This window comes from Mauremys reevesii, linkage group 3 (assembly GCF_016161935.1).
Source record: "Mauremys reevesii isolate NIE-2019 linkage group 3, ASM1616193v1, whole genome shotgun sequence".
Lineage (NCBI taxonomy): Eukaryota > Metazoa > Chordata > Testudines > Geoemydidae > Mauremys > Mauremys reevesii.
Genome location: NC_052625.1, coordinates 78,983,410 through 78,996,929, shown reverse-complemented (window position 1 = coordinate 78,996,929; position 13,520 = coordinate 78,983,410). Strand labels below are relative to the sequence as shown.

General features: G+C 40.5%; 1 protein-coding gene across 2 annotated transcripts in view; it reads right to left on the bottom strand.

Moving 5' to 3' along the window:
* Positions 1–13,520, bottom strand: part of TARBP1 (TAR (HIV-1) RNA binding protein 1) — a 101,379-nt gene that overhangs the window by 35,828 nt on the left and 52,031 nt on the right. For both annotated transcript variants that reach the window (XM_039532625.1, XM_039532626.1), the window contains exons 14-17: positions 11,182–11,343; positions 8,556–8,749; positions 7,875–8,136; positions 7,593–7,781 (exon numbers count right to left, since the gene is read on the bottom strand). In XM_039532625.1, the coding sequence (XP_039388559.1) occupies positions 7,593–7,781; positions 7,875–8,136; positions 8,556–8,749; positions 11,182–11,343 (807 nt within the window). The remainder of the gene's footprint in view (positions 1–7,592; positions 7,782–7,874; positions 8,137–8,555; positions 8,750–11,181; positions 11,344–13,520) is intronic.

Genomic DNA, 13,520 nt, shown 5'->3' with positions numbered 1-13,520 from the left:
CACAATTGTCCAGCGGCTCCCCATTTTGTGATGGCTATTTTTAGTAAAAGTCAGGGACAGGTCATGGGCTTCCATGAATTTTTCTTTATTGCCCGTGACCTGTCCCTGACTTTTACTAAAAATATCTGTGAAAAAATCTTAGCCTTATATATAAGACATGGTTACTCACTCTGTGCATTAACTGTGATTCTTTGAGATGTGTCCCCCTATGGCTGCTCCACTCTAAGCGCACTTGCGCTCTCTGCTGCTTTGATGGGAGATTTCTCATAGCAGCATCTGTTCAGCCTGTGCATGCATATTACTCAGTCTTGTGCTCCGTGGCATTGTTATATAGCATGGGCAAACTCCAGTCAGTTCCTTCTCTACTAAGAAGCTGCATAGCAGAGAACTCTAAAGTAGAGGGGAAGGAGTGCAGGTAGTGGAGAATCCATAAGGACACACAACTCAAAGAAGCCCAGTTACTGCACAGGGTGAATAACCATTTCTTCTTCTTTGAGCAGTGTCCCTTTGGGTGCACCACATCACATGAGTACTCAGCAGTTCCCTCTAAGGAGGAGGGGGCTCTGGAGTTCAGTCCAATACTGACGAAAGTATAGCCAAGCCTAACGCAGCATTGGAAGCAGAGTCATGAGTTATTGGTAGTGCTCAGCGGACATGTATACAAAAGGTCCAAATCACGCGCTACATATTTCAATGATGGGAACATTTTTGAGAAAGGCGGTAGAGGTGGGAATAGCCCTTGTAGAGTGAGTTTGTATACCCCAAGGTGTTTACAGATTATAAGATTGGTAGGAATAAATAATGCAGTCAGATATCCACTTCGAAAGTCTTTGTTTAGAGAGTGCAGACCCTCTTGATCTGTCCGAGATCAAGACAAATACTTTGTGAGTCTTTCTGAAAGGTTTAATCCTGTGAACATAGAAGGCCAGGGCTCCCCTGACATCAACTGTATGTAATGGCACCTCTTCTTTACTTACGTGAGCTTTAAGGTAGAAAATTGGAAGGGGAGTGGGTTGGTTTATATGGAACTCAGAAGATATTTTTGGTAAAACTTGGGATGTGGTTGTAATATGATCTTGTCCTTGAAAAATACTGTAAAAAGAGGATATACCATAAGAGACCTTATTTCCCCAACTTGTTGAGTCAATGTGGTGGCGGCTACCAGAAATGCTGTTTTCATGGATAAATGGAGGAGTGAGCAGGTAGCCATTGGTACAGACAGTGATCTTGTAAGGCATTTAAGAATCAGATTGGGGTCCCAAACTGGAGTACGATGCTTAACTGGCCAAAGGAGAATTCCAAGCCCCCTGAGGAACCGCTTGTATTTGGGTGAGTGTGATGGGAGTTGGTGGTATTGTGAATCTCAACCACTCCTAGGGGTGTCCAGATGGAGTCCGAGTGGGCTTCTTCGGTAGTAGGTGAGACGAGGTAGAGCTCTTCTTGCCACCTTGGTCCACTGACAGTACCAATGACCTCTCTCAGAGTCCAAGACTTTACAGTCTTTACGTTTGAGAGTGCCCTTGATACCTGAGGAACAAGCAGCCTCATTGGCACTGGGTCAGAGAGCAATGGGTGCTGAAGTGGATGGAGTTATCAGATAACACAACTTCTTCAAGGTAGATTTCCTACCTGGAGAACTCAAACGACGGTCTTTGGGAATCTTTTGGGTACTCCTATGAGATGCCCTTCAGGAGTGCAGTTTGGAGAAAGTGGAGGCAACAGACTTACTCAGAGGCTGGTGTATGGGGGGGGTCCTCTGGCCTGGGTCAGAGGCTGGGCGCAGTGACCTCTCCATCATGAGGAGTCGAAGTATGATCTCCCTGCTTTTTCTGGTTCTAGATTTTAATGTCAGACAGAAGTTGCACTTTGGGGAAATATGAGATTCTCTGAGGCAACTGATGCACTGGGAGTATCCATCACTCTCCGGGATTGCCTCCTAACAAGACAAGCAATGCCCGAGACCAAAAGAATCAGGCACACCCTCCCAGTGAAGTAAAACTCCAAGGAGTGGAGCAAAGCTATCTGTCTATATATACATATGAGTTTGAAATATACTGCCAAGGAGTGGGGTAAGAATGTACATAAGTAGACACCTGCTTAGGAACTTTATCTTCATTTTCTTATGAAGGGACAGAAGGTAGGTTGGACTCTTAGTTGTATATAGGAGACCTTCATTACCTCCTTGATTCCTGTGGCCATGGTATGTCCCACTGCAGACAATGGGATAGCTGTCACAGAGACTCAAGACTCTCAACACTGGCACATACCTTTCATACCTTGGCATGAAAATATACTAACACTACATAAAAATACTAACACTAACACAAAAACTACAAATATTTAAACAAACAGCAGCAAACAAATGATGGTTACAGCTCATAGGTTCAAACAACACTGAGCATGCAATTGCCAGGTGTGGTGGTCTGTGAAGAGAGAGACCAAACAGAGCGGTCAGATACTGATTTCTATCACCTGGAATTATTTTACTTGTATATGCTAAGGCAACAACAGGTCTTCTTTCAGCTGGGATCCAAGCAAGATTGCTACTGCTAAATATGATGTAACTACTTCTGAATGTAGATATCTGTTGCATTTTAACATTTATTTGATTAAGTAGATTTCAAAAAGAATGCACTCAAAAAGAATGAACTGACAGAAAAGAAAACCAATGGGTATTATTTTTTGAAAGCTCTAAAAAGAAAAGGTTACTCACCTTGTGCAATAACTGAGGTTCTTTGAGAGATGTGTCACTGTGGGTGCTCCACTTCAGGTGTCAGTGCGTCCTGGCACTGTCGATCGGAGATTTAAGGTAGCAGTGTCCACATGGTCACGCATGCACAGTAGGCATCTTGTGGTGCCGTTGGTGCCGCGTCTAGTGCACGCATTACCCAAGCCCTCCAGTTCCTTCTCTTCACAGTAAGGACTCTGCAGTACTCTGAAGCAGAGGGGAGGAGGGCGTGTAGTGGAGCACCCACAGGGGGACACATCTCGAAGAACCTCAGTTACTACACAAGGTGAGTAACCGTCTCTTCTTCTTCTTCTTCTTCTTCAAGTGATGTCCCTGTGGGTGCTCCACTTCAGGTGAATGTAGAGCAGTGCCCCTCAGAAGGCAGGAGGGACTTTGGGTTCATTTGAGTCATAGAGGTAGATACGGTTAGGCCAACTATGGCATCAGACCTGGACTCTTGAGTGATTGCATAGTGCTCAGTGAATATGTGGACAGAGGCCCAAGTGGCCGCTCTGCAAATCTCTAATATCGGAACAATGTTTAGGAACACTACTGAGGTTGAAACTGATCATGTGGAATGTGCTCTGATGTGCACAGGAGGGTCCATGTTCCAAATACAATAGCAATGTTGAATGCATGTGGATATCCATTTAGACAGTCTCTGAGTAGATATTGCGCAGCCTTGCTGATGGTCGGTAGTAGAAACAAAAAGTCTAGGAGATTTCCGGAAGGTATGGTCCTTTCCTTTCCAAGTAAAACGCTAATGCATGCCTGATGTCCAGTGTATGCAAGACAGCCTCTGTTGGGAGTTCTGTGAGGCTTGGGATAGAATGTGGGAAGATGGATTGGTTGGTTCATATGATGTTACCTTCAGTAGGAATTTGGGGGGCAGATGTAGCGCGACCCTGTCTTTGAAGAATAACATGTAGGGAGGATCAGCCATGAGAGCCCATATCTCATTCACCCATCTGGCCGAAGTAATAGTGACCAAAAAGGCCATTTTCATGGATAAATGAAGGAGGGAATAGATGACTAAGGGTTCAAATGGTGGTGTGGTGAGACATTTCAATACCAGATTGAGGTCCCAGGCTAGAGTAGGTTAGCGAACCTCTGGGTAAATTTTCTGGAGACATGCGAGAAAGTGTTTAGTAATAGGGTGCGCGAAGATCAAGGTCCCATCAATCTCATGATGGAATGCTGTAATAGCCACGAGATGGACTTTGATTGAGCTCGTTGCTAAACCCGAGCATTTCAGCTCCAACAGGTATTCCAACACTAATGGTGGCGATGTTGTGGAGGCTGTCACACATTTTTCTTGACACCAGGAGGAAAATCTCTTCCACATTTGGAGGTAAGTATTACATTTGGTCACTTTCCTGCTGTTTAGTAATACATGTTTAACTTGGTCCGAACAGGCTAGTTCACCATAATGGAACCATGCAGGAGTCATGCTTGTAGGTGGAGTTTTTTCATACTCGGGTGAAGAGTGCAACTGCTGTTCTGGGACAGCAGGTCCGGATGGAAAGGTTGAGCTCGAGGGCCACATATTGCCATGCCCATCAGGTAAAGGGTACTATGCTTGCCTGGGCCATGTCGGGACGATGAGGATGACCTTGGCCTTGTCTATTTGTATCTTGTGTATCACACCTGATATCAGGGGAATCGGTGGGAATGTGCACATCAGTGTGAATCCCATGCGGTGAAGAAGGCATCCCTCCAGTGATTGTGGTTCCATTCCCACTTTTGAGCAGAACATTGCGCATTTGTGGTTCGTTGGTGATGCGAGCAAATTGATGAGGGGAGTGCCCCACAGCCGGAATACAGATTGCAGGAATCCCTTGTTCATTTCCCATTTGTGGTCTCGAGAGAAGTACCTGCTTAGTGTCTCCACCATTGCATTCTGGCAACTGGGAAGGTAGGAGGCCAAAATGTTTGTGTTGTGGTGAATGCACCAGTTCCACAGTTTTATGGCTTCGGTGTATAGTGACTGAGATCGAGTGCCCCTGAGTGACTGATGTAAAATGCAGGCATTGTAGTCAGTTATTATGCAAATTGGTTTCATTCTTTATGTGAGGCAGGAAGTGTCTGCGGGCATTGCGGACCGCACATAGCTCTAGTAGACTGATGTGCAAATGAATCTCTGCAAAAGGCTATTTACCTTGAACTGTGTGCAAATGCATGTGGGCGCCTCGGCCTATCAGTGAGGCATCCATCGGAATTATTATTGATGGGGGTTCCTGTTGGAAGGGGATGCCCATGCAAACATTTTCTGCTCCTGTCCACCAGTGTAGAGTTCAGGACATGGGGTGATACTGTAAGCTGTTTGTGTAGGCTGTTTTCACTGTGTCTTCTTCGCTCGGGACTCAGTGGTGCTGGAGGTGCCCTGAGTGTCATAAGTGCTCACCCAAGCATGTGTAGGCATCAGGGGTAGCAACCTGGCAGGAGACTGCCTATGTTTCTGTGCCCTCTTCCTTGGTCTTTTAGAGGAAGGCATGTCTCCTGTTCCTAAAGGAGGGGTGTCTGGAAAGGAGGTCCATTGTTCCGTCTCTGGTTGGAGAAATTTCTCCATCAGGATCATTTGAGTCGGAGATCCCAGTCACACCGGGCTCTCGCCTTCGGGTTGTTACCGTGGGTGCATTTTCGTGGATATGCACCTGACAGACATCACACACACAAGGAGTGCCCATCAGAAACTGGCATTGCTTCGCTTAAAGCCTAGGGAGCCAGGCATCTTAAATGGTTAACCAACCCTGCAGCAGGGGAACTACGGGAAGGTAAACTGGAAGAAAGGAAACTTTTTTTTTGATCCAACAAAACTAACACTAACTACAACTTTCTATATGACTAACTAACTATTTCAACTATTATTTCTAAAGGTTTGGCAAGAGTGATGAACACTGCCCCAGAGCTCAGTCTTCAGCTGAGGATGGTTGACAAGGAATTGGAGGGCTCAGGTTGTGTGCATGCTCGGCACCAACAGCACTGTGAGACACCTACTGTGCATGTGCGAACTGCGCAGACACTGCTACCATAAATCTCTGGTTGACAGCGTCAGGATGCATCGACACTTGTAAATGGAGCATCCACAGGGGCAGCATTCGAAGAAGAATCAAGATTACACTCTTAAAACGCTTCCCAATATTTATGGTTTTATCGGCCAAATACAAGCACAACGCTTTTTGGAGATTATTTAGTTTCCCCATAAGAACTTCCTGTTCTTTATTATTTTGTAGCCTCTTAATGCAACTCACTCTTCAGGACTGTCACAAAGGATATGCTATCTTTGTATTGCACTGATCATCTACAGTGGAACCAAATATTTTTAAGGGGGAATATTTTTCCTCTTTAATCAGAAGTAGGAAGCCAGTGGAGTAAAAGGTTTTTCTTGTCTTGACATAAGTCAAGAGATCACACAAAGTCCTTCAAGACCTTGTTAGCTTAATATTGCTGTGGGCGTCATCAAAAACTCAATATTTACTAAGCTACTACAAGAAGTATCTGAGATACTACATTTATTTTCTATTCTAAACACAAAGGAAAACAACAATACTCTCAGCTACCACTATGTGGTAACTGATGGTAAACAGTGACTTTTTAAATTTATTTACTAGGTAACAGATTAAGAAAAATATAATTAATAAATTAATCAAACATATACACAAAGATGAGGAACGGAGCTAAAGAAAATGCTACAATTTAGACCAGACTGGACTACAGTTATTTGGTGCCAAAATACACCATAATAAACTTGCATGCTGTAAAAATTATTTTAAAAAATCCATAAGCTTTATAATCAATACGAACAGCCAAAAATGATTTTACTAAAACCCAGGAAAATAGGAGCTTTCACTCAATTCAAAATTTTCCTGAAATTCCCCCTCTCCTTTCATCAAATGTAGCTGAAGCAACTGGACTCCTGGAGGATAGCAAATGACATACCTCACCAAAATCAGCAAAGATGGATTTCCTGTTTTCCAGAATGGCAAGTAAAAATATAATAGAACTGGCTCCAATGTTAATAAATTAATCTCTCTTTAAGTTAATAAAATCTTTGTTTGCAAGATTACATTTTTTCTCAGCATTCTGGAATCCTGGGAAAAAACCTCTCTACAGCAGCAGCAAAAGGTGTATGTTTAAATAGTGTCCTAACTTCATGTCTAATAGCTCACCAATGTTATAAAAAAACAGATCTATAAACCACGGGATAAAGATACAAGTAATAATGCATACTGTAGATATGAAATTATAGCAAAAAACTCACTAATGAGACCAAAGGAAACTGAAATCATTTTCATGAATTCAGAAAATCTTGGATAGGCAGGGAAGTGAATAATTTACAAGTCAAAGGTATAGTACCTTTCATTACCTATATCACAGGAACAAGTAAAGGGGAACTGGATGAGTGAAACAAATTGTAATGAGATATAAAGCCTCTCTTGTAGGTCACCATTTTGAAGCCAGCACAGAATGGTAGCGACCAAAAGTCATTGCCATGTAATGATTTTTTGTGATCTACAATAAACGTTCTTTTCCTGTGTAGTTCATAGTAAACAATTTTCCCTCCACCGCTCACTAGAACCCTAGATGGCAGGACCAGCAGAGACGGCATGGGACTTAATGGACCTGAAAATTAAACAACCTTCTTACCCCTAGAGGCAGTCCCTCCTGAAAGGGTGGAATACACTGTACTGATGTTCTGAAGATAAACAAAAATGACTTTGGCTCTTGTGCTCTCAATCCAGCATCTTTTGTGAGGAGAAAAATTCACTGAGATAGCTGAGAGAACTAAAAATCATCTATTAAGAAAAGATGTCTTCCACTCAACAATTTCCATACATTTACAAAAAAGAACACTAACACTTACCTCCTTTATTTTTGAATATGCTTGACCCTTGCTACTTGCAGCAACAGCAAGAACTTCAGTGTCAAACACAAACTGAACAAAGGCTTTTAAATTAGACCAAAATATTAGCTGTGTGTTGCTCAAAGAGGATATAACTTTCCAAGCCAGATCAAATGCATCTATGCAGAGAGATTCGGATGAGCCCAGAAGCTGAAAATAACAAGGAGGAAAGCAATGTTTAATTTCTGGGTGGAAAAAATCTTCATTATTGTTACTGACCATAGGTTTGCTTTTGTCTCTTACCTTGGGAACAAGCACTTTCATGCAATGAAACACAGGTAAAACCTGGTCAGAAGGCAAAAGAGTTAGAGCTTCCAGTGCAGACTGTAGAGTTCTTATTGGCCTTTGGACTGCAAGCAAAGATAGTTCCAGAGTCTCATCATTTGACAATGGTATAAATTTATGATACTTATTTAAAATAAAATGAAGGCAAACCCACTGGTCATGTATATAGCTTGCAACGATTTTTCCCCATCCTTGAGAAGATGTTGATTCCTCAAATAAACTGTAACAGAGAAAATACTTTTAAGTCCATATTAATACTTCAGTTTCTTTACATACGAACTATAGGCCATAACGTAATGTCCTAACAGAAAGCAGATTAGACTCAAAAGTCTAAATGCCAATTCAACTCCCATTAAATTCAGTGGAAAGATACCTATTCACTTCAGTAAGAATCAATTGAATCCTAATTCCCTGTTTACTACAGAAAGAGGTAAGATGAACAAATCCATTTCACTTCTACCATATTCTGGATCTGAAGAGTAAGAAGACTCATTTAGCTACTTAGACATCTTGAATTCATTAAGTTATCACTTATGAAATTTGTATCTTGTCAAAAATTACCAAAAAAGTTGTCTTAGAATTACTTTACTCTGTATTAAAGATGTATACAGAGTGACTTGAACTGTAGCATAGACATACCTATTTTTTTCCTCAATATAGGAAGGCTTCTTTAATACTTGATTAAGTTGCACAGAGGAAATAAAACCTTTTAGGGTTTTAACAGCGTGTAGAGATTTAAGTTGCAGTTCAGGTTTCTGATCAATAATCTCACAAACCACAGTTAGTGAGGCCATACTAACTACTTTTTGAATCTGTTCTCCAAGCTTTGGTTCCTAGTAATGAAAAATTAAAAATCACACAATCACCATACTAAAATTTCCCCTAATAAATTATGAATAATATACAGATACATATTGAATACCTTTAAAATATTCTATTACATATGAAAATCTGATTAGAAAGTAAAATGTAGGGAAAAACAGGTGTGTGTGTGTGTATGTGTGTATATATATATATATCTATATATATTTATCTATCTATCTCATCTTACAAATTACAAGCATTCCTTTATCAGCACCAGCCCTGTAGTTTGACTATGACATGACATTCATAGTTAACTGAGTGGGCAGAAATTAACTCATGTATTTTTACTAATAATGGAAATGGTAAGAAATTAATTTCATTCTAGTACATTACAGCACTTGCGCCAGTACAGTTAAGGCTGAACTGCAACTAAGGTCAGTCTTAATTTCATATTTTCTATTTTATGTCACAAACTTAGTGTTAAGCAAATATTGAAATGTATACCTGACACAAGGATATTTTCCCCCAAATCAAATTTCTCACAAATTATAAGTTTGAATTCTATTATTTATGGAAATCTGAACAAAAAGTAAAATTCAGGCACATGTAGCCAGAGTTCTCCAAGACCAGTAGAGAGAGTAGTTAAAGCAGTCTAGAAGGCAACAACCGTCACTTCAACTAAAGGGGAATTATTGTGTCTGAAAAGCAGAGCAAGCAGACGAGACTGTGCGATCTATTATAGCATAAAATGCAGCTCACTCCCAATCAAAATATATTAATTTGTGTGTAAAGTTATATAGGAACAAGTGTGCAGGGGTGAGGAAAAGGGACAGAAGATTATATAAAAAATTACTGAGCACTGTCAATGTGTACAGCAATGTACAAAATGCAATATTATAAACAGATTATTTTCTGAATGCCTCCGGCTATCAGAAACACAGGAAATGTTTCTAACCTCTGCCCACTTCTCAATGAAGAATGGCTGTAAGAATTTGCTGCAATCTTTCAACACCACATAACTAACAGCGACTCTATTCAAACACTCATTTCTCAGAAAAACCCCTTCTGATTCAACTGAAATATTGACTTGGAAAGAATTACTGAGTCAGGCCTCAATATACTGTTACAATATGCTACTAATCCACAAATGTCATTTTTGTTTGATAAAATGATAATGATAAAATCACAAATAGCTGAAAAAAACTAACTTGTTTTTCCACTTAGTCATGCAAAAATGATACTAGTGTATTTATCTCTCATTCTGCTCTCAGTGTATGATTTAATTTCTTAACTTCTTTGAGCCTATTGATTTGTTCTGACAAGGATAGGATCGGGATATTAGAGGGTGTTTATCACTGCCACTATAATTAAGGTTAAAAAACAGTTTCAAACATACAATTCTGTTTTTACACAATTCACCAAAACATTCACTTTGTATACTAAGGATGACAGTGATTTATGCTAATAAAAAAAATGAGAAAGTGAGCAAAATCTGTCCATCCATTTTTTCAGTTTGTCAAGGCTGAAAATAAACACATTTTTTTCCCATTGTAAAATTCTATCCTTTTAAAAAATATCAGGGCTACCATAAAATAAAAACAGACATGGATTTGGCATGAATGTAATCCTCTTCTCTTTTTGAACTAGTATCTTTGCTTGGCTTGAGTGAGAAAAATATTTTGATTTAAGAAAAAGATGAATGCATATTCTAGAGAGGATATACCTTAAACCTAGAGACACCAACTTAAAGATGTACTTTGAATGCATTCACAGCTCAGTTAAAGACATTCTGCTCCCACTCTAGTAATCATTAAAGTCCCACTAACTTAAAAGGGAGCAAGAAAGACACACACACAAACAGAAAATTAAATCCCCCCAAAATCTTTTTGACAAAGCATTAATGTCAAGTCTGGAAATTCCAAAAGTTAAAGTTCCTCTAGCAATATGAATTCAGCCATGTTTCACATCAAACTTTTCTCTTTCTCTTGAAAAATGAAAATATTAACCTATTACTCTACATATAACACATATATAACTGTGGGATATAAAACATGGGGGAATGAATACTGTAACAGAAAATGTTAGCTTTTGGAATTTCTTGACCTTGCAAATTTAACATTGTATCAATACTAACGTTTGGGGGATGGGGTTTCAATTTAATTCTATTTTCAAAGCTATTTAACATTTTACTGTATTTTAGGCAAAGGCCTTTGAGCGCTACACAATCTTATTTGAGAAAAACGTGTTTATTGCCACCAATGCATTGCTTTAGCTATATAGGAGCTGTATACCGTTAACAAAGAACTACAGCACTACAGTAATAACAATGTCCTCTGGGAAACAGAGTGTTTCACTGCAATATAACACTGCAGATGAATTACACAAATGAGTTTTCTGTAAAGTAATATATTCATTAATATTTGTATCATATAGTTATGCCATTTATCCCTTGTAAAATTACCTGTTCATTGCCCGTCTCCTGCAGATTTTTAATAGAGGTATTTATCAGAGAAGAGATGAAATTCCAAATGGATGGCCCCTTTTTCCAGCCAGCGTTTGAGCATAAATTCACCAGCTCTGACAATAATGCTAAGTATAAATTACAACGATCCAGATCTGAAACCTAAAATGAAGAAGGTAGGTAGAATCACTAAAAAGGGGAAAAAATAAATAGAAAATGAGACAGCTAGAAAAAGGCAGGAGGAGCAGCAACAGCTACAGTTGAACAGCCTTTCTTCTTGTGGCTAAACACACTTTCTTCTCTCCCTTCCTGTCAGGTTCCCCCACTCCACCTCAGGGTTCTCTGAGTAACCAACAACTTTGGTACTATGAAAGAAATCTCCAGTGTTCTTTTTTTTTACTAGAAACTTTCTTTCCTCTCCATTTGACCACAGGCTCTGCCCTTCTTCCTGTGGGTCCATATATTGTTTCAAGTTCTCAGTGCAAAATCAGCTGTTTGATAACTGGACCACTGCTTTTTCTTCTTCTGCAGATGTCTCACCACAGAGTCCTAAGAAAATAGCGTACTTCTCCCTGGCCCCATTTTGCTTTCCCACTGTCTCCTCTGTTCTCTGGCTTCTAGCTTCTGTGCTCCCCTTCACTTACTTCTCCTACTCCACACCACATCATACCAACACCACCTTATTTTTCTCCTCTCTTCACCCATTGTGTACTTTCATTAACTTTACTGCCTTCTCTACTCTCAGAGAGGTAACACCTCCTCTTCTTTAGGAACTATTAGGAAAAGGACAGAAAATAAGACCGAAAGTACCATAATGCCACTATATAATCCATGGTGCACCCACACCTTGAACACTGTGTCCAGTTCTGGTCGCCCCATCTCGAAAAGGATATAGTGGAACTGGACAAGGTTCAGACAAGGGCAACGAAGATGATCAAGAGTATGGAATGGCTTGAGGAGAGATTAAAAAGATTAGGGCTGTCCATCTTAGAAAAGTGACAACTAAGGGGTGATATAATAGAGGTCCATAAAATCATGAATGGTGTGGAAAAAGTGAATAAGGAAGGTGTTATTTACCCTTTCCCACAATACCAAAATCAAGGGTCACTCAATGAAATTAATAGGCAACAGGTATAATACAAACAAGAGAAATTACTTTTTCACATGATGCACAATTAACTGTGTAACTCCTTGCCATGCGATGTTGTGATGACCACAAGTACAACTGGGTTCAAAAAAAGAACTATATAAATTAATGGAGGATAGGTCCATCAATGGCTATGAGCCTAGATGGTCATGGATGCAACCCCAGACTTGGGGTGACCCTAAACCTCTGACTGCCAAAAGCCAGCAGGGGATGGATAAGGGGCGGATCACTCCAACTGCTCTGTTCTGTACACTGCCCCATAAGCTTTGGTACTGTCAGAGACAGAATACCTGGCTAGATGGACTACCGGTCTGACCCAGTATGGCCATTCTTATGTTCCTTTTCTCACTTTCACAAATCCTCTTCTCATTTCAACCTTGGTCTTGTCTCAGTCCAGGTCCCCTCTTTATCCCATCCTCTATCATGAACCTCTCTTGGACTCTTTCCATATCAGTTTTATTTCCATACTCCACGCTCCCTCTTTGATTATGTTCCCTCTCAAAACTCCCACTCCACTGCTGAAAAACTCACCCTGATTCATAACCTCTATTTTCCTGCTACCCTCCACCTCTTCACTCCTGCCGAAACACAGCTCTTTTCTGACGCCTCAACTTCTGTTGCTACATTCCTCTTACAAGGACCATCTTTTTGCACTCCCCCAAGTGTTAGAAGTGGCTATGAACTTCTCCTCCCTCCCTGTTAGTCACTTCCTGTCCCTTCCTCCTTCCCACACAACTTTCTTCTTTGGAGTCTACACTGGCCAGTTTGACCTCGATTCACAAAGGGACTTGGACGTTGTGACTTTTAGGTACCTAGAAAATCACAGGGACAAAACTGCGATTCACAAAGCCTGAATTAAGCACCTTGGCTCCCTATACAACAAATGGGGGGAAATAGGCAACTTACAATAAGAATTACAAGATCAAACAAATTAGGCAAGGAAGCATCTAAGTTAGCCAATAGGAGATAGCGATGAGAAGAATGTGTGCTAAGTTCCACTCCTCTCAGAGAGGTAAGTGCTGAGACCAGGCCACAGGGAAGTCCCCATCATTGCTAGTGATTTATAGCTGGGAATCCCTCTCATGGAGTCAGGTGGCATATGTGACTAAAGGTGTTTCTTGTGAGACTGAGCTAGGCAGGTGCCTAACTCCACACAAAATGGCCAGAGGTGATACTCACCTTATAATTTTTA